At 43.0% G+C, this 19,128-nt stretch overlaps 1 protein-coding gene across 2 annotated transcripts in view; it reads left to right on the forward strand.

Annotated features, from left to right (window-relative positions):
- Positions 1 to 19,128, forward strand: part of LOC121871209 (calpain-9-like) — a 124,969-nt gene that overhangs the window by 74,418 nt on the left and 31,423 nt on the right. For both annotated transcript variants that reach the window (XM_042373400.1, XM_042373401.1), the window contains one exon: positions 15,868 to 16,054. In XM_042373400.1, the coding sequence (XP_042229334.1) occupies positions 15,868 to 16,054 (187 nt within the window). The remainder of the gene's footprint in view (positions 1 to 15,867; positions 16,055 to 19,128) is intronic.

Consider the following 19,128-nt stretch of genomic DNA (forward strand, 5'->3'; position numbering starts at 1 on the left):
AACGCACCACAGCTGTGTTCAACATATAGAAGTGAATTTTTGTTTCTTTATTTGTTTGTGGTATGTACTATAAACCCGCCCCCAAAAAATATCTTTACGATTTTGCGTTAGACAATATGACACAACGGACGAAAGATTTTGACAACCCTATCGAGACAACAGGAGTTACAGTGTTCATTTTGAAATTCATCGACCCCCTCCGTGAAGATACTTTGTGTTGTGTGTGTCTGCTTACTTTTGGCTGAGGACGGACATAGACTACGAGCTGCTTCTACAGACAAACCCGGGCAACATCGGGTGGCCCAGCTGGTCAATAATGAAAACACGTTATAGAACTAACCAGTCTGAACCTTTTATTGTGTAGTAAAACATATAGGTCAGATATTATTAACTCTGACAGATTTGTTTATTAATAATATATCACGTCCATGAGCACTGAGAGAACTTAGTGTAACAGTGGATGAGCACGTGATCACTAAGTGGGAGTATTAGTGACGTCTATCAGTCATGTCAGGAGAGGCATACTTTGGGCTGGTCACGTGCGACCCAGAAAATTATTATTAAACCTGAGACAAAAGGCGATGGAGAAAAGCTGCAGCAGAAGATGTGGGCCTCCCGGGACACCGACTGATGCCATTAGTGTGCCGAAAAATTTCTATATAACGTGACGAATCCTATTTTGGAGGAACCATTTAGTAAAAGAGGGTTTTCTTGTACCTGAAACTTCCTCTCTTCCCTCCTCTCCATCCCTCCGTACCCCACCACCTCCTCTACACCCTCCCCAACACCCCACCACCTCCTCTACACCCTCCCCAACACCCCACCACCTCCTCCCCACCCTCCCCACCCCTCCTCCTCCCCTCCCCAACACCCCACCACCTCCTCCCCCACCTCCCCCACACCTCCCCCACCACCTCCCCACCCTCCCCAACACGCTGCCTACCTTACCCCTTCCATCTCCCCAACACAACACACTGGCTGGTTGGTGAGATATTATGGCATTTGTTCTCTTTAACTCCCCCCCCTCCACACACACACACACACACACACACATTAGTCAGTCACTATCAGAAAAAAATCAAAATGCATTGAATTTTCTGTAACACAAATTTAATATTCATTATTCAAAATACTTGAGTTAATATTTTTAAATTATATTATAGTTTTTATTTTCTGCCCCATAATAAATGTCATGAGTTATATCATAAAAAAAAATCTTATTAAAAAAAATCGTTGCAAAAAAATATTTAATTTATATATTTTCGAAAAGTGAGAATATAATAAAACTGTATTAATGTTGCTTTTGTATTTTCACTCAGGTCTTATATTACAGTTTGTTATGGCGAAATTATCAGTCATGAATGATACTGTAACGACGCTTATAAAAATAGGTAGTATTTTTATGATGTAGAGGTTAACGAGATAATGCTCTCTCTCTCTCTCTCTCTCTCTCTCTCTCTCTCTCTCTCTCTCTCTCTCTCTCTCTCTCTCTCTCTCTCTCTCTCTCTCTCTCTCTCTCTCTCTCTCTCTCTCTCTCTCTCATCATATTAATAAATGTTTAAAACTCATTACTGTATAGTGATGAAAAAGGTTAGTTAAAGGGTGGTAGTCTCTGGTGACCCGTGCATCCATTGAGCTGTAACTGTGTGTGTGGGCGGTGGTGGTGGGCGGTGGTGGTGATGGGTGGGTGGTAGTGGTGTAGTGTGTGTGTGTGTGTGTGTGTGTGTGTGTGTGTGTGTGTGTGTGTGTGTGTGTGTGTGTGTGTGTTTTCACTTTTCATGGTTTGTGAGATTAAAATAAATAAACGACGTAGTAATAATAATAATAATGATAATAATATGTAATAATAATAAGGAGAGGCTAAAACAATAAACAAAATGGAGGTGTTGTGTGACATGATCAAGGTCTGGCGGTGACTGCGGCCTCACTCCCCCAGCGGCGGGATATATGTGAGAGGCATCACCCTACAGTAGCCCCACTCCCCAGCGGCGGGATATGTGAAGGCATCACCCTACAGTAGCCTCACTCCCCAGCGGCGGGATATATGTGAGAGGCATCGCCCTACAGTAGTACCCTCACTCCCCCAGCGGCGGGATATATGAGAGGCATCACCCTGCAGTAGCCCTCACTCCCCCAGCGGCAGGATATATGTGAGAGGCATCACCCTACAGTAGCCCTCCTCCCCAGCGGCAGGATATATGTGAGGAGCATCACCCTACAGTAGCCCTCACTCCCCCAGCGGCAGCAGTAGCAGGATATATGTGAGAGGCATCACCTACAGTAGCCTCACTCCCCCAGCGGCGGATATATGTGAGAGGCATCACCCAGCCCTCACTAGCGGCAGGCATCACCCTACAGCCCTCCTCCCCAGCGGCAGGATATATATGAGGCATCACCCTACAGTAGCCCTCACTCCCCAGCGGCAGGATATATATGAGGAGGCATCACCCTACAGTAGCCCTCCTCCCCCAGCGGGATATATGTGAGAGGCAGGCCCTCACTCCCCAGCGGCAGGATATATGAGGAGGCATCACCCTACAGTAGCCCTCACTCCCCCAGCGGCGGGATATATATGAGAGGCATCACCCTACAGTAGCCCTCACTCCCCCAGCGGCGGGATATATGTGAGACAGTTGTGTATGGTCTTGATGTTGTTTAACCATAAGAGATGAAAATGTCAACATATTTCTTCAAACTTATTCTGAAAATGACAGTAGTGAGGATGTCAAGGGAGGAGAGTAGACACCTTCTCTCTATAGAGGTATACCCGACGGTGTCCGGGTTTGTTGTTTAATAGTAAAGTTAACCAGAGTGGGTACAGCCACCACGTACAGCAGCAGTTAATGATCTATGTCCGTACTTGGCCAAAAGTGATTGTACAGTCGCCTGCAGTTATACCTGAAAATTGTGATCGTGCACAGGGGAGCCGCTTTTACCTGTTGGTCCGGCCCCTGTTGGTCCGGCCCCTGTTGGTCCAGCCCCTGTTGGTCCGGCCCCTGTTGGTCCGGCCCCTGTTGGTCCGGCCCCTGTTGGTCCAGCCCCTGTTGGTCCGGCCCCTGTTGGTCCAGCCCCTGTTGGTCCGGCCCCTGTTGGTCCGGCCCCTGTTGGTCCGGCCCCTGTTGGTCCGGCCCCGTGTGTAATAAGTACACCAAGCTTCAGTCCTCAGTCTTACCAGAAAACCCAACAACGACAGATTAATGACGGGTTCCATCTTTCAAGGGGAGGCAGGGAGGGGTGAGGGGGGCGACCACTGGGACCAAGACCACGAACCTCCACCTTTATGAACCTTCTGGGGAGATGGGACGCGAGGCTCACTTTAAGATAAAACATAACAACGTCAAAAAGGTTTTGTCTGGTGAACGTGTCTGACTTTAAACCTGTTGAAGCCGGTTGTTGGGTTTCCTCATTAAAACTTTCATTATTTTCTGTTTTTCCTTCGTTTCTTATGGCTATTAACCTGTTTTATTGGTGTTTGGTTAATGCTAATTTTTTTTAATAATCTAAAGTGAAGTTTGTAAATAATTGGGTTGGATGTTTTTGTTTTCTTTTTATGGAGTCAAGTGCTGGTACGAACGAGGAGCTCCTACGGCTGGCTGGTCGGAAGGACGGGGGGGGGGGTTGTTGCCGATGAGAAAAGGCTGTCGTATAGTAAGGACTCCCGGCACTCCTTCCCTCCTCCCCTGGGTGCCAAATCCACAAAATTCTACCTTCGGGACACTTCTCGGGTGAAGGCGTACACCAAGACCAAATTTCAGCTCTCTATCTTCAAAACTGTTGTTGTGCATAGCGAACAGAAACACCAATAGATACTGTGTGTGTGTGTGTGTGTGTGTGTGTGTGTGTGTAAAGTAAGATGCTGCGTCCTGATGTATGTTTCTCACACCAGAACTTTGGAATTATTAAACTCTAGATTATTAAATTGATTTAACTAGTAGATAATGGACTGGTACTATGTGTACTGTTGTGATTCCTATCAATACTGAACCGAAAAGTTGTAAGTTATGTTATAAAGCCAGGAGAGATGTGTGTTGTAGTGAGGTGTGTTGTAGTGAGGTGTGTTGTAGTGAGGTGTGTTGTAGTGAGGAGTGTTGTAGTGAGGTGTGTTGTAGTGAGGTGTGTTGTAGACATGAAGGATGTAGCTGATGCCTGTGGACCAAGCGGAAGTCAGAGATAAGGAGGAAGGAAGTAATGAAGAAGGAAATAGAAGACTCAAGGATGATGGAGGGAATGACACATTACTGGAGATAACATACACAAAAAAGAACCGAATGAGAGAAATATAAAGAGGATAAATAATAATAATAATAAGAAGAAGATGAAGAAGAGGAAGAAGAAGAAGATTTTCACTGGCCTGCTTCCCACTTCTCTCATAAAACCCAACGCATAAAGTCACTAGGGAAAATATTTCGAGTCTGGCACTATTTTTCCCCCACCATAATTCCCCTAGTTTCCCCGCCAAGATGGTCTTTGAGGGGGAAAAAATCTGAATTTATGACTCCCTGTAACGACTCATTTTCCCACCAGTTAAGACAGAAAGGAGAACCACTTTCACAACACAGATAACAGTCCATTTTCCTGATGAACCGGTTAGAGTATGTTCATTAATGTTCTTCCCTTCGTTATGAGTGTTCTATAATATGATAAAGATGTGATATTACCTTATTTACCAAAGCCCCGTCTAATATTCCCTAATAAATTATAAAATAGTAATAATCAGTTCCTCCCTAAATGCTCTTATAACATAGAAATACTAATGGGTGTTTATTCCCTGATTCCTATAAGCCTTGGTGATGTTGTGGGTATAGGAACACACACACACACACACACACACACACACACACACACACGGCTGTGCCTCTCCGACTGTTTTTGCTGCGTCGCTCTAAAGCAGGAAGGAGGAAGTCCTCGTCTCCTTCCTGCGTGATGGTCGACCTGAATGTGTTGGTGGGATGAGGTTGAGGAAGGGTTGGAGGGGTTCAAGTGCTGGGGAGGAGGTTGAGGAAGGCTTAGTGGATTCAGGGAGGTAGGGAAGGGGTTGTGGAAGATTTGGAGGGGTTCAAGGAGTAGAGAGGGGGGAGAGGGGAAGGCTTGGAGGTATTCAGAGGGTGAGGATGGAGTTTGGAAAGAGTTGGAGAGGTTCAGATGGTGGAGAGATGCTTGTGGAAAAGTTTGGAGAAAATTGGAGAAGACTTGGAGGGATTCAGAAGATGGGGATGGAATTGGAGAAGGCTTGGAGGGAGGACAAGAGACACGGCATATAGGTTGAGACAAGAGAGGTGTGCTGGTGGGCAAGATGGTGAGAAACATGAGACCAGAGATGTAAAGAGGGTGTATCGACAGGCTCTGTGTTGTGTTGTGGCAGGAGATTGGAGCCAGGGTGGTTGTATAGAGCTGAGGAGGTGTATAGAGCTGAGGAGGTGTATAGAGCTGGGTGTATAGAGAGGTGTGTGTAGTGTTAAGGGAAGGGATGAATGGATGACATAAAAGGATCGACTTAGGTAGCGGCAGAGAATACACGGTGACAACACAACACTCTCTCCCCGTGTTCACTAACTGGTTTCATTACCCATTCCCATCGTTTCACCTGTCACACATGCCTCCCCTCACACCTACCCTCCTGACACTTGCCCTCACACCTGCCTCCCCTCACACCTGCCCTCCTGACACTTGCCCTCACACCTGCCTCCCCTCACACCTGCTCTCCTGACACTACCCTCACCTGCCTCCCCTCACACCTACCCTCCTGGCTTGCACCTGCCCTCACACCTGCCTCCCCTCACACCTACCCTCCTGACACCTGCCCTCCTGCCCTCACACCTGCCTCCCCTCACACCTGCCCTCACACCCTGCACTCTGCCCCTCACACCTGCCCCCCCCCCGCATATATATTAATATCTTACGCCCCAGAACGCACACGCATCGTCAAGGTGACTGCGTATATACTAAGACTGTAGAGTAAGTTATATTAACACGTTTAAGGAAAAGAAGGATTCATTATGGCTTTGTGTTAGTAATTATGTAAACCAGCGGTGATAAAAAAGCCAGCGATAGTGATCTAAAACATAAACAATGACTCAACATAAAACAAAAGTAATGACTCAACAGTTTCAAGAAGTGACTGTCAAGGAAAAGTAAATTATAACAGTTAACCCCTTGAAGTTCTACTGAGGCTGTTACTCTACGCCATCCTTCGAGATCCTTGGCCTTATCCTTTGGTCTGAGGACTCTCTAAGGATGACGAGGAGTATCCTAAAGAGTATTATGTCTCCAACCGGTTCCTATTCTCGGTACAGACATGTTTTATACAGGTAGCGTAGTTAAGTGAACCACGGCGGTGCGAGACATTAACTATCTTCAAGGGTAGTCAGAGGCCTGTTAATATGATTCGATGTCTGTATGTATTTGTGTGGTCAATAAACTTCTGTCTGTCTGTCTGTCTGTCTGTCTCTGTCAGTGCGTCCGTCCGTTCGTCCGTCCGTAACCTCCACACGCCCTTGGATTCTCTGTTGAATGAAATCCACATGTCTTCACGGTCTCTATACTAAGTTAGCATTGCTCGAGTCTTCACCAAGGCGAGGATATAATCGTGCATGACCGCGGCTGTGTTACTGACAGACGCTCGTCACCCATTGTGCTTCACTACCAGGGGTAACAAGCGCTTCAAGCCTCAGATTCCCATGCAAATGTTCCTTCATTATTCCTTCCTGTTTGAGACGATTGAAGTTCACCAAGGTTAGAGACTAATATCCCGCCAAGACAAGTGGGAGGACGTGGTAATGGTAGACGTGTATCATGGAGAGAGAGAGAGAGAGAGAGAGAGAGAGAGAGAGAGAGAGAGAGAGAGAGAGAGTCATTACCCATTCCTTATAACAACTAACTGTACAGAGATAATATTACTTCTTTACTTTAAGTGTTTTTTTTTTAATATTGTAAATTAAGTTACCGCCACCTGCCGCCCTTCCTTGAGTGACATAGAGGAGGTAAGAAGGCTGGCGGGCCGGGGAATGAAGACAGATGCCAGGTAACGCGCCACTCACATCGTCCACACGAATTACCTTTTAAAAACATTGTTATAAAAGAGAGAAAACGGAAACAAAACGATTTTTAATTACGTGAGAGAGTTAGTGTTTATGTTAATGGAAGCTACGTCTATATAAATTCTAAATCAAAAGAATTCAAAGGAACTGCCTGAAATATTTAAGTAGAATTATTCAGCATTAACACAAGACGAATTTAACGTAAGATAATTAGTCTCAATATTTTTTTAGGGGAGATAATTATTTGTAAGAACTATTTCCTGCCCGTGACATCATAAGCCAGGGGAAGTCATATTACTGAAACTCGGAATGAAATAAAGTGGTATAATATTATCCGGTGTTTCCTCCTTATTAACACTATCTAATGAAGGCCACACCACACCACACCACACCATACCACACCGCACCACACCACACCGCACCACACACCCATACTGCACCACACCACACCGCACCACACCATACCACACCATACCATACCAGACCATACCAGACCACACACACACTGCACCACACCACACTGCACACACCACACCACACCAAACCACACCACACCACACCGCACCACACCACACCACACCACACCGCACCACACCACACCGCACCACACCAGACGACGAGAAAGATGATAACTGGCGGAGGTGATGAGTAACGAAAAACAGACTTCAATTATACGGAGTTCAATCGCATGAATTAAAGCGCGTTTGTTCCTGTGGGGTCAATCGATATATAAATCTATATACACACACTTATTTTTCTGTCATCCTCACTGGGTGCTAATAACCAGGTGTAGCAACTTACCTGTGCTAGGATTCAATCAGTAGTAATGACTCTCTTCCCGACACTGTAAGAACAACACTTATCTTTTTCTAGACGCCAGAAGCTGCAGCTGTTGTTATATCCTGTCTGGTAATCAACATGTATTTAATTTAATATTATTCCAGTTTATCAGTAATATAAAACTCATCACTGTTAACCTTGGTCGAGAAACATGTTAAAGATTCACTCTATTGTCTAAATCAAGCGTTACCATCGGTCAGGTGTTAGTATACCTCGGGTTCAGTTCCTGATGCCGTACCACATTACCATACACCTCATCCTCTCCGTGGGCTTCTGTATAATATATTGTGTAAATATCGAATTCTAAAAGAGCTCACCAAATTCTCTGGACATTAACAGGAACAGAAATGCCACCAAGAACTCAGATGAAACGACAACAAACACAATTCGTTTAAAATTTGACAATTCAGTTGACATTTTTCTTTCTTAAAATTTCTTATTATACCCTAACTGAACCCATGTAAATCACTGCTGTATATCTAGGGATTTATCACGTACACAACTTTCTATTTTCAATTTTTATTTTTCTTTATGTATAGCAACATAGAATAAATTATACAAAAGGCTTCATAATGCCGCTAAACGATACCTTGATGAGACTCGCATACCTGAGTAAACATTGGTTAACTATTTCGTATCCTGTTCGTAAGTTTGGCTCAAGGCTACAACGGAGGTGCACTTAGATGACATGGTAAGTAAGACAAATGTACTTAGAAGGCACAGAAAGACATAGACACAGACAATCATTGCTTAGTGTCTTGTGTTGAGTGCCTGGGGGTGGGGGATAAGTGTGAGTGCATGTGGGTAAGGTGGGGGATAAGTGTGAGTGCATGTGGGTAAGGTGGGGGATAAGTGTGAGTGCACGGGGGTAGGATGGAGGGTTAATTGTAAGTGCATGTAGCAGGGAGATAGGGGTCAAGTGTGAGTGCATGTGAATAAGGGTCGGGTGTTAAGTGTGAAAGTAAGTGGGATAAAGTGGGGGTTAAGTGTAAGTGAATGGGGGTTGGGATGGTGGGGTAAGTATAAGTGCATGTGTTTAAGGTGGGGGTCAAGTGTGAGTGCCTCGGGGTAAGGTGAGGGTTAAGTGCTCGGGGAAGTGGGAGGTTAAGAGTGTAACAGTAGTTCAGCTTCAGGAAAAGTCAACTCAGATGGAGAGAGAAAACAGGATATCGCTACGCGTGAATAGATGTTTTTAAAGGAAAAGTTGATAGCGGAGGAGAGACACCGTAACGACAGCTGCCAGATCTGTTCTCCTGGACCTACGATCATTCTGCCTTATTAACTCACATCACTGGAGAGTTTGTTGTGTCTTAAAACCTTTCAGAAACACGAGTTAAAATAATGATAATATCCGCTGTTCTGTGTGCCACTTCTTTGTGTGTGTGTGTGTGTGTGTGTGTGTGTTGTAAGTATTAAGTGTACATGTTAAAATCATTATTAAATTGTGGTAACGGGACTACTAGCAAGCTTGGTTGGGTGTGTGTGACCCTCGAGGCTACCAGAGGAAATAACTGACATTCAGGGCAATTGGCAATGGTGTTATTAATGGTCGGGGCTGAGGCAGTGTTTGCCCCAAGATAAATGAAATTGAAGACCAATCATCACGATATAATGGTAACAAATGAGCATCGCTTGGTGGCACAGAACACCAAATCAAAAGACAATTTCTTTCATGGAATCAAATGAAAAACTGTCAGTCTCACTTTTCATTGTTTTCGATTTTTGTTCAATTGTTGAAAATAATAGATGGTGACGGAAGCTTAAAGAGCAAACTTAATGTGTGTCAGAGACGAGGTTGTGTTTGTCTGAAATTTGCCCTCAGACCCAACCCAACCCAACCCAACCCAACCCAACCCAACCTCCGTATAGAGTTAGGGTGGTTAATCCTCAGGTGTAATAAGCTGGGAGTGGAGAGTCTTCATGTAATCCTATAACCCTTAACAAGTATCAGCTCAGGACACAAAAAGTACAAAGATGAGTTAACTTCCTGTCTGCCTTAGTGGAGATTTAAGAACAATAACCTCGGCATTATGTTATGTTACGTGACGGGCTGGAGATAGGGAGAGAGCAGACTAAAGATGAATTAGGTAGAGAGAGAGAGGAGGAAGAAGGAGATAGGGAGAGAGCAGACTAAAGATGAATTAGGTAGAGAGAGAGAGAGGTGGAAGAAGGGGGTAATTGGGTAGAAGGAACTATAGAGAGGAGATGTGGCCATTATATAAGCACCTAGGTTACCCATCTCACCTTGTCGCTCTCTCATGCATCTCTGTTTTCCTCACCTGTAATATATACCTTGTTTTGATATCTCTCTATCTCTTACTATCATTATGTTTACCTCATTATCTCTCTCCCTATCTCATTATCTCTCTCCCTATCTCATTATCTATCTCACTATCTCACTATTACACCTATAATAATAACCTTCTTGGAGATATTCGCCCCAACCAAACACAACATCAACCACAAATAGGTAATAACTACAACTCCTATTCATATTTAAAGCCTTGTTGTAGAGTATTCATAACAACCTAACCTAACCTAACCTTCACTACAACAACACACGACTTGACAGGATGTTGTATACGTCTGGCAAGGTTGTATTGTTATTGTTGTTTTGACACCGCATCCGTGACCCAAATCATTTCTTGTTGAGTCACTGTAGGTATTGTTGAGTCACTGTAGATGTTGTATTATTGTATTGGGTCACTGTAGGGGGGGTGTTGTATTGTTTAGTTACTGTAGTTGTTGTATTCAGTCACTATAGGTGTTGTATTATTGATTTAACTGTAGGCGGTGTATTGAGTCACTGTAGTTATTGTATTTTTAGTCACTGTAGCTGTTGGTGTTGTATCGTTGAGTTATTCTAGGTGTTGTATTCTTGAGTCACTGTAAATGTTACTGTATTCATCGTTAAAGAAGGTGTCTTAGTATTATCCACTGAATACAATTTAAATCCAATTCCCTCCGTAAAAAAAAATACGACTTAAAAAAAATCAACTTCCAAACGTCTCGTCATTGTAAGTTAGTAAGGGGAAATGATGTTGGGTATACGAAAGAGGTTAGTAGAGGTCACTGGGGGTCAAGGAGGAATTATGGCCTCCACGACTCATGAATACTAACATTTTGATGAGGTAATTTCAGTATTTCCTGTGACTAGTGTCCTTGGGCTGCCACGAATCGTATCGCCAGAGTATAACTGTGTTCTTGTATATGACGTTATGTTATTGAGTGATGGTGGACCTTGTTGTCTTAAGGTGGCGACACACTGGCCACTTTCATCCAAACATGTTGCCCGTTTTGCTGGCCGTTGACCTGACGCCCCAGCAAGCAGCAGGATTTCTGATGTTGCGAGAAATGGACAACGATTTGGCGGGGATCTTTGCTGACTGGATTAGTGCTGAAATGAGCTTCACATAATTTCAAGTAAAAATTGAAAAAAAATCATGAAACAATAATACTGTAAAATATAACACATAAACGGTGACATAATATAATTATTCGTCACTTTAAAACTTCTTTAGCATTATTAAATCATTATTCAGGGTCTTCTTTGACCAGCCAACCGCCGCTACTTTTAAACAAACTTTACGTCACATGCATTGTCTTTTCTTTAGCTTTTGCAGACGCCTCACTTGCTTCAGCAATTGAAGAACTCTAGCACAATTCTGCAAGGGATCCATGGCGAACCTCGTCTTGACTCTGTTGTTTTTATTGCATTAGGCAGACGCGCCAACAAAACATTCCAGTGTGACGCAAAACGTCTCTTTGTTTTGCTGGCCGGAACGTGTTTACGAAACATGATTGGAAGTGCCCAGTGTGCCGCCGCCTTTAGAGGTTAATTTAGTTGGTGTTTACATAGAGGCATTTGGTTGGTGTTTACATAGGTCTCTTGCGATGGACGAGGAACTATAAGTCACTAGAGTGTTAAGACCAAGACCACAACGTTATTCACTACAGCGGGTCAAAATAACTACGATATTTTTTCCTTTTTACAAGTACGTTACGGAAAGACAATGTGTACAGTACTTAACAATACACAACGTACGATAATGATTTTTCTTCTTATTTGTTATTTTAAGTCATCATGTGACCCAAAGAGGTAAATCTTGCAAAAGGACTGAGCTATAAGCCACCAGGTGTGATAATTCTTACCTGGTTAATTAACTTTAGTGGGTTAAAATAGGTGTGGAGAGTGAGGCACCTGGCTCGGGATTGTGGTTAGGATGATGATGATGTTTGATGATTGTAGTAGTGGTGGTGGTGGTGTGATAGTGGTAGTGGTGGTGTGATAGTGGTAGTGGTGGTATGATAGTGGTGGTACTGATCTGTGGGTGGTGATAGTGAAGGTGTTGCTAGTGGTCGAAGTGGCAGTGACAGTAGTAATGGTAGTAGTGGTGGTGGAGGAAGTGGTGGTGGTGGAACGGTAATGATGTGTGGATGATGATGATGGCTGTGCTGGGGAGAGCTGCATTGGTGCCTGCCTGAGATTGCTGATGGTGACGATGATGGTGACGATGATGGTGATGCTGATGGTGATGATGATGGAGGCTTTTCGTCAAGATTTGTGACGTTCTTGAGGTTGTAGATAATGATAGTGAGGAAGGAGGTGGAGACGACAGCCTTGGGGTGAGAGTCGATACATGTTTGTGGTGATGAGTGGCGGTGAACTAAAACAGGATGAGGGTGGATGAGGGTGGTGGATGATGATAGATGTTAGTGGATGAGGATGGGTGTTGGTGGATGAAGATGGAAGTTGATGGATAAAAGTGAATGTTGGTGGATGATGGTGGAAGTTGATGGATAAAAGTGAATATTGGTGGATGATGGTGGATGAGGGTGGATGATGACATACCTGCAGTAGTGAGGAAAGAATCAGAGCAACAATACAGGTGATTATAACTTGAACACAAAGGAAGATATGATTACGACTTTACCTGTGAATAATGATACAAAATTCGAGTGTTTGATGGTGATAATGAAGGAAGGGGAACCAGGTGAGCAGGTGTGTGTATAATGAAGGAGAGAGAGAGAGAGAGAGAGACAGGGGATGGTAGGAATGTGTTGTTTTAGACCTTGGCAGTGTCCGTGATCATGGTAAGGTCATAAAAAAAAAGGACCCAACTGCTCGTAAAGGAATGTTAATGGTGACTATGAATGTAATGTAAACAAACAAAAATTACAAAGAATTAAATAAAAAATAAAAAATAATAAGATAATGTGTAGAGCCATGACAGCTTAAGTATACACCTGGTGACCACGAGACAAGACGATAGTGCCGTATTATTATTGATGCAGCGGAACCAAAAAAAAAAAAATATTTGGGTTTACAGAAGATAAATGATTGGTAAAAACTTATAATGATTGTGTAAGATAAATGTCCTTTCTAGGAGATAAGACCACGAACTGTGTCAGACCATGAACTGTGTCAGATCATGAACTGTGTCAGACCATGGACTGTGTCAGACCATGAACTGTGTCAGACCATGAACTGTGTCAGACCATGAACTGTGATGTTAGAGTAACTAAAATGAATGATAGAGACGTGAATTGAGAAACATAGAAAAAATATATAATTAGCAAATATATAAATGCATATATACATCCTTGACTGTATCTCAAGAAATGCCAAGCCTAACAAGGACTCTCTTCTCACCTTGACCTTCCTTGACCTTCCACCTACACCTCCGTCTTCTGATCTCGTGTACACTCCCCCCCGGCCGACGTCATATGTCACCTCCCGCATCAAGTGATTATGACATCAATTAGTGCAGGATCATTCCCCGCACGCCTACGACTTCTCCCACGCCCTGCCGCGCCCTCCCACGCCTCACATCCACTGGTTATGATGATATTGAGTGGTAGAAGCTCTTGCCACACGCCAGGTTGAAAGGTGTAGCATCATACGATAACACTGTAGGCAGGTGTGTGTGTGTGTGTGTGTGTGTGTGTCGGTCGTAATACCGCCTTGTGTAAGATGCTACCCTGGGGGCTACATCTCCCTCACACTAATGATGCTCTGAAGAAAAAAAACAACCTTTCGTCTCCATATTTTCCTCAGGGCGATTTGGTTAATACACTCGCTTTGTCTGTCTGTCTGTCTGTCTGTCTGTCTGTGTGTGCGTGTCTGTCTGTCTGTCTGTCTGAAACTATTTTAATGAAACTTATGGGTTGGGTTGACACTCGAGACGAATTGATTTAATCTTAGAGTAGAGATGAATGGTTAACACAGCCATCAGCAGTAACACAGATATAAACATTAAAACAGGCACCAACCAACCAACCAACCAACCGACCAACCAACCAACCAACCAACCAACCAACCAACCAACCAACCAACCAACCAACCAACCGACCGACCGACCAACCAGGTGTTTTTGCTTATGTTTATGTAACTAGCGTGAGTTTTGGAGGGGGAGTGTGTGTTATGCTGTTTACTCACTCAATCACTTACTTACTTACTCACTTACTTACTTACTTACTTACTTACTTACTTACTTACTTACTTACTTACTTACACACAAAAGTGACCGGTCTCTCGTAGCTTGAAGTGGATTTTTGTGTAGTTATGATGAGCACCATACTGTGTTGTATTTTTTCCTAAGCAACATAATGAGATACTTAAGAAGCACTCCAAGTCCTTAGCAGCAACAGGAGGGAGAATAAAATGTACTCTAGAAATTGTTAAGGTTGTAGAAATTGTGTTGCGGGCTGTAGAAAGTGTGTTACGGGCTGTAGAAATTGTGTTACGGGCTGTAGAAATTGTTAAGGCTGTAGAAATCATGTTGCTCGCTGTAGAAATCATGTTACAGGCTGTAGAAATCATGTTACAGGCTGTAGAAAATGTGTTACAGGCTGTAGAAATTGTGTTACAGGCTGTAGAAAATGTGTTACAGGCTGTAGAAAATGCGTTATGGATTCTTACTTCATTGTTGTCAGTATGAGAATAAGATCAATCTTTTATTGTGGTCTCACTCACTTTCATTATCACCACAACACATTAATTGATACTAAGCTTGATTTTGTACCTGTAATTTGGGTGAATTTTAAGCTTGTGTATAGTGTAAAGCTTTCTATAACAGTGACCGTGGCTAGGATAGTGCCAGTAAGTACTCAAGGACAATGACAGTAAGTACCCCAGGAGAGTGACAGTGAGTAAAGAAAAGTCCAGATTCTGTTATGTACGAATAATTTTGTCATTGTTATGTTATGTTATGTTATGTCATGTCATGTTATGTTATGTTATGTTATGTTACATCTTGATTTTTCACACTACAATCACCACTACACCATCACCATACTACACTCACCACTACATCATCATCACACTACACTCACCACTACACCATCATCACACTACACTCACCACTACACCATCACCACACTACACTCACCACTACACCATCACCACACTACACTCACCACTACACCATCATCACACTACACTCACCACTACACCATCACCACACTACACTCACCACTACACCAACACCACACTACACTCACCACTACACCATCACCACACTACACTCACCACTACACCAACACCACACTACACTCACCACTACACCATCACCACACTACACTCACCACTACACCATCACCACACACTACACTCCACCACTACACCATCATCCTACCTCACCACTACACCATCATCTACACTCACCACTACACCATCATCACTACCTCACCACTACACCATCACACCACAATCACCACTACATCATCATCACACTACACTCCACCACTACACCATCACCACCTACAATCACCATTACACCAACACCACACTACACTCACCACTACACCATCACCACACTACAATCACCACTACACCATCACCACACTACACTCACCACTACACCATCACCACACTACACTCACCACTACACCATCACCACACTACACTCACCACAACACAGGAAAACTAATAATTATTGGTGTTAGTAGATTACAGTCCATTAATTAAGGTAATACGTGTTTCCTTCAGGTACTGGACCATTGATCGAAGCTTGGCCAGGAAGAGAGAGAGAAGTGGCGGCAGCTACACACAGATTAAGAGAAACTTACGAGAACGAGGACAACTATTCGAGGATAATGAGTTTACCACTACCTCGAGGTCTCTGTTCACCAATAAGAAACCTCATCTTGGACCTATCGTTTGGATGAGACCACATGTAAGTGTTCTCTAATATTGGTTTCTGTTTTCATAATATATTTTTTTGTAGGTCTGTTTAACCCTTTGCGTCCTGGAGGGTTAAATCATCGTCCTCAATGGGTTAAATCATCGTCCTCAAAGGGTTAAAACGTCGTCCTCAAAGGGTTAAATCATCGTCCTCAAAGGGTTAAATCATCGTCCTCAAAGGGTGAATAGAGAGAATCAATTTTTATTTTTTTATTTAATTTTTTTTTTTTGGGGGATTTACGACTTGGGTTTTGATACTGTTTCCGATGCCGTCTTTTGTTTAGGGACGATTAACTCCTTGAGGACGATGGTTGAAGTTATAACTCATTGAGGACGATGGTTGAAGTTATAACTCATTGAGGACGATGGTTGAAGTTATAACTCATTGAGGACGATGGTTGAAGTTATAACTCATTGAGGACGATGGTTTAACCTATAATCACCAATGAGGTTAATCCATTGTTCTCAAGGGGTTCAAACTAAATTAGAAGATACTCGGTCACTGAACCATACACGTGGTAGTACCAGAGAGACGTGTACGACTGTATAGATGATGACCACGTATCTGATAGTAATATTTAACCTTCCTCGTCACATTCTCATCGTAAACAACACAATCTATCAAGGGTCGGTGTTTCAAGGTCTGTTCATTATTCTTTTACATTAACTTGAAAAGAAAAAAAAACAATAATAACAGGTAGAAAAGTTGCAAAAGAACCTGAATGGAGTTTTGTATACCATTTCCGACCTTACATTTTATGCCTTAAATTATGTGAGACAATTATAATGAAGTCTAATAGTGTCACAGCTGCGAGGAGAATTTAACATGTGAACTCCCTCCGAGATTATGGTGGCAGGGTTTTGGTGTAGACGAGGCTGAGAGTAGCCTTCTTATCTGGCTCTACCCGGCGTCAGCACTCAAGAGCCATCACACCCCTCTCTTTACAAGCAGTTGTGGACTTCAGGTGCCCGGGGCCATAACATAAAAAATATATCTAATTTTTTTTCTATGTTGGGAATTGGATGACTTTAATGTTCTTACGCTGGCGACAGACAGACAGACAGAGAGACAGACAGACAGACAGGGCATGTGTGAGAGAGAGAGATAGAGAGAGAGAGAGAGAGAGAGAGAGAGAGAGAGAGAGAGAGTCGGTAAAATGAAAATAAACAATGAGAAGAAGAAAGTATAAATGAAAGGATAAAAAAAATGATAAAATTAATAAAACAAAATGTTAACTGTGTACATAAGACGAAGATCATTTACTTAATAAACAATTCCAGTCAAATACAAAGAAGTTTAACATCTGAGACACGAGAAAAATATATCAAGTCACTAAGAGGAATTATGACTCGAGATGAAACACTGTGGAAAAAAAAAGCCCAAAAGGTAAGCAATTAACAGTAAATAATTATGACCTTTATTATCACTAAGTTACATTACACGTCATTAAAAAAGATATATTGTTAATTATATATATTTTTTATAATATACCTGCACGAACACCTGTAGCAGTCTCTAGGTGGTCAAGTGGTAACCGTGACTTGGTGTAGGAGTCTCTTGAGGTAGTGCAGAAAGTCTCCACCAGTACATACGGCGGCGCTACGGGTGGTCCTGACTCTAACATGACCAGGCGGAGTGTGTTGTAAATCTTGTTGTGTTGATGGTGTTGTGTGGCTGTGTTGACGGTGTTGTGTGGCTGTGTTGACGGTGTTGTGTGGCTGTGATGGTGTTGTGTGGCTGTGATGACGGTGTTGTGTGGTTGTGTTGACGGTGTTGTGTGGCTGTGATGGTGTTGTGTGGCTGTGTTGAGGGTGTTGTGTGGCTGTGATGATTTGTTGTGTGGCTGTGTTGACGGTGTTGTGTGGCTGTGTTGACGGTGTTGTGTGGCTGTGATGGTGTTGTGTGGCTGTGATGACGGTGTTGTGTGGTTGTGTTGACGGTGTTGTGTGGCTGTGATGGTGTTGTGTGGCTGTGTTGAGGGTGTTGTGTGGCTGTGATGACGGTTCAGTTAGTTTTAGTTTAATTAGGTTATGTTAGATTAGGTTATGTCATGTGAGATCAGATCAGGTTAGATTACAGTAGTATTAAGGTGATTATTCTCACAGTGAAATAAACTCGGGGTTAATCCACACATAATCCTACTTAATATCATTGTTATTTAGTCAATCCAAAACAAACTACATTTTAATAACCCCTAACACACCGGCCCACTCCTCTGTATGGGTCCGCACACAGGGAGTCGAATATCAGTCGCTCTCACCGATAATCAAGAGCCATTATGATCTTGCACGTATTACTAGGAATATGTAAAGGAGAGTTAAATACGTCGAAACCAATGGAGAGAGAGCTGTGAGTGGTAAAGGGAGGTGAAGTTGGGGAGATTGTATTCAAGAGAGAGGAGGAGAGGGAGAAGGAGTGGGAAGAAGAAGGATAGTTGAAAGTAGTGAGGATATTTAGGTTAAGGATGGATTGGTGTGATGGGTGATGGGTGTGTGGCAAAGGGGAGAGCTTACAGGTCTTGAAAGCCTCTCCTCCCTTAAAACTTTTTCCACCAAAGTATAAACAAACTATCTGGGAGAGAGGAGAGTGTGGGGGAGGGACTATGGAAGGTGTTTAGGCTATGTACTTTATGTTTCGTTGACAAGGGAGTTAAGTTCAGTACACTAGGATAAGTGACGAGACCTAGTGAATAATAAATAGTGTTTTCGCGGATCTGACGTGTCCTTAAGTGCAGTAAAATATTCAGTGAAAGTTTGAGGATAAATTTGAATAATGAATAATGTGAGAAGAAACATTACCTGCACCTTTATTTAGTGATAGGAATACACCTTCATGTTACTTGTATAGCGTCTTACCTTATGTAAATGAGCTTTTCTCCGTCAGTGAGTGAGTGAGTGAGTGACATTCCTCATCATTAAATAACGACAAATATGAAACTTCTGTATAAACATAACCTTAAATATACTTAAACCTGACTAATTAGTATCAGCAGGTAAAGGTAATACTGTCACGTCTTTCATCGAGGTAACTGTAGTAGGAGGAGCACACTATGGCCTGGAACTCTA

The sequence above is a fragment of the Homarus americanus genome, unplaced genomic scaffold (genome assembly GCF_018991925.1).
Source record: "Homarus americanus isolate GMGI-L3 unplaced genomic scaffold, GMGI_Hamer_2.0 scaffold40565, whole genome shotgun sequence".
NCBI classification, from domain to species: Eukaryota; Metazoa; Arthropoda; class Malacostraca; order Decapoda; family Nephropidae; genus Homarus; species Homarus americanus.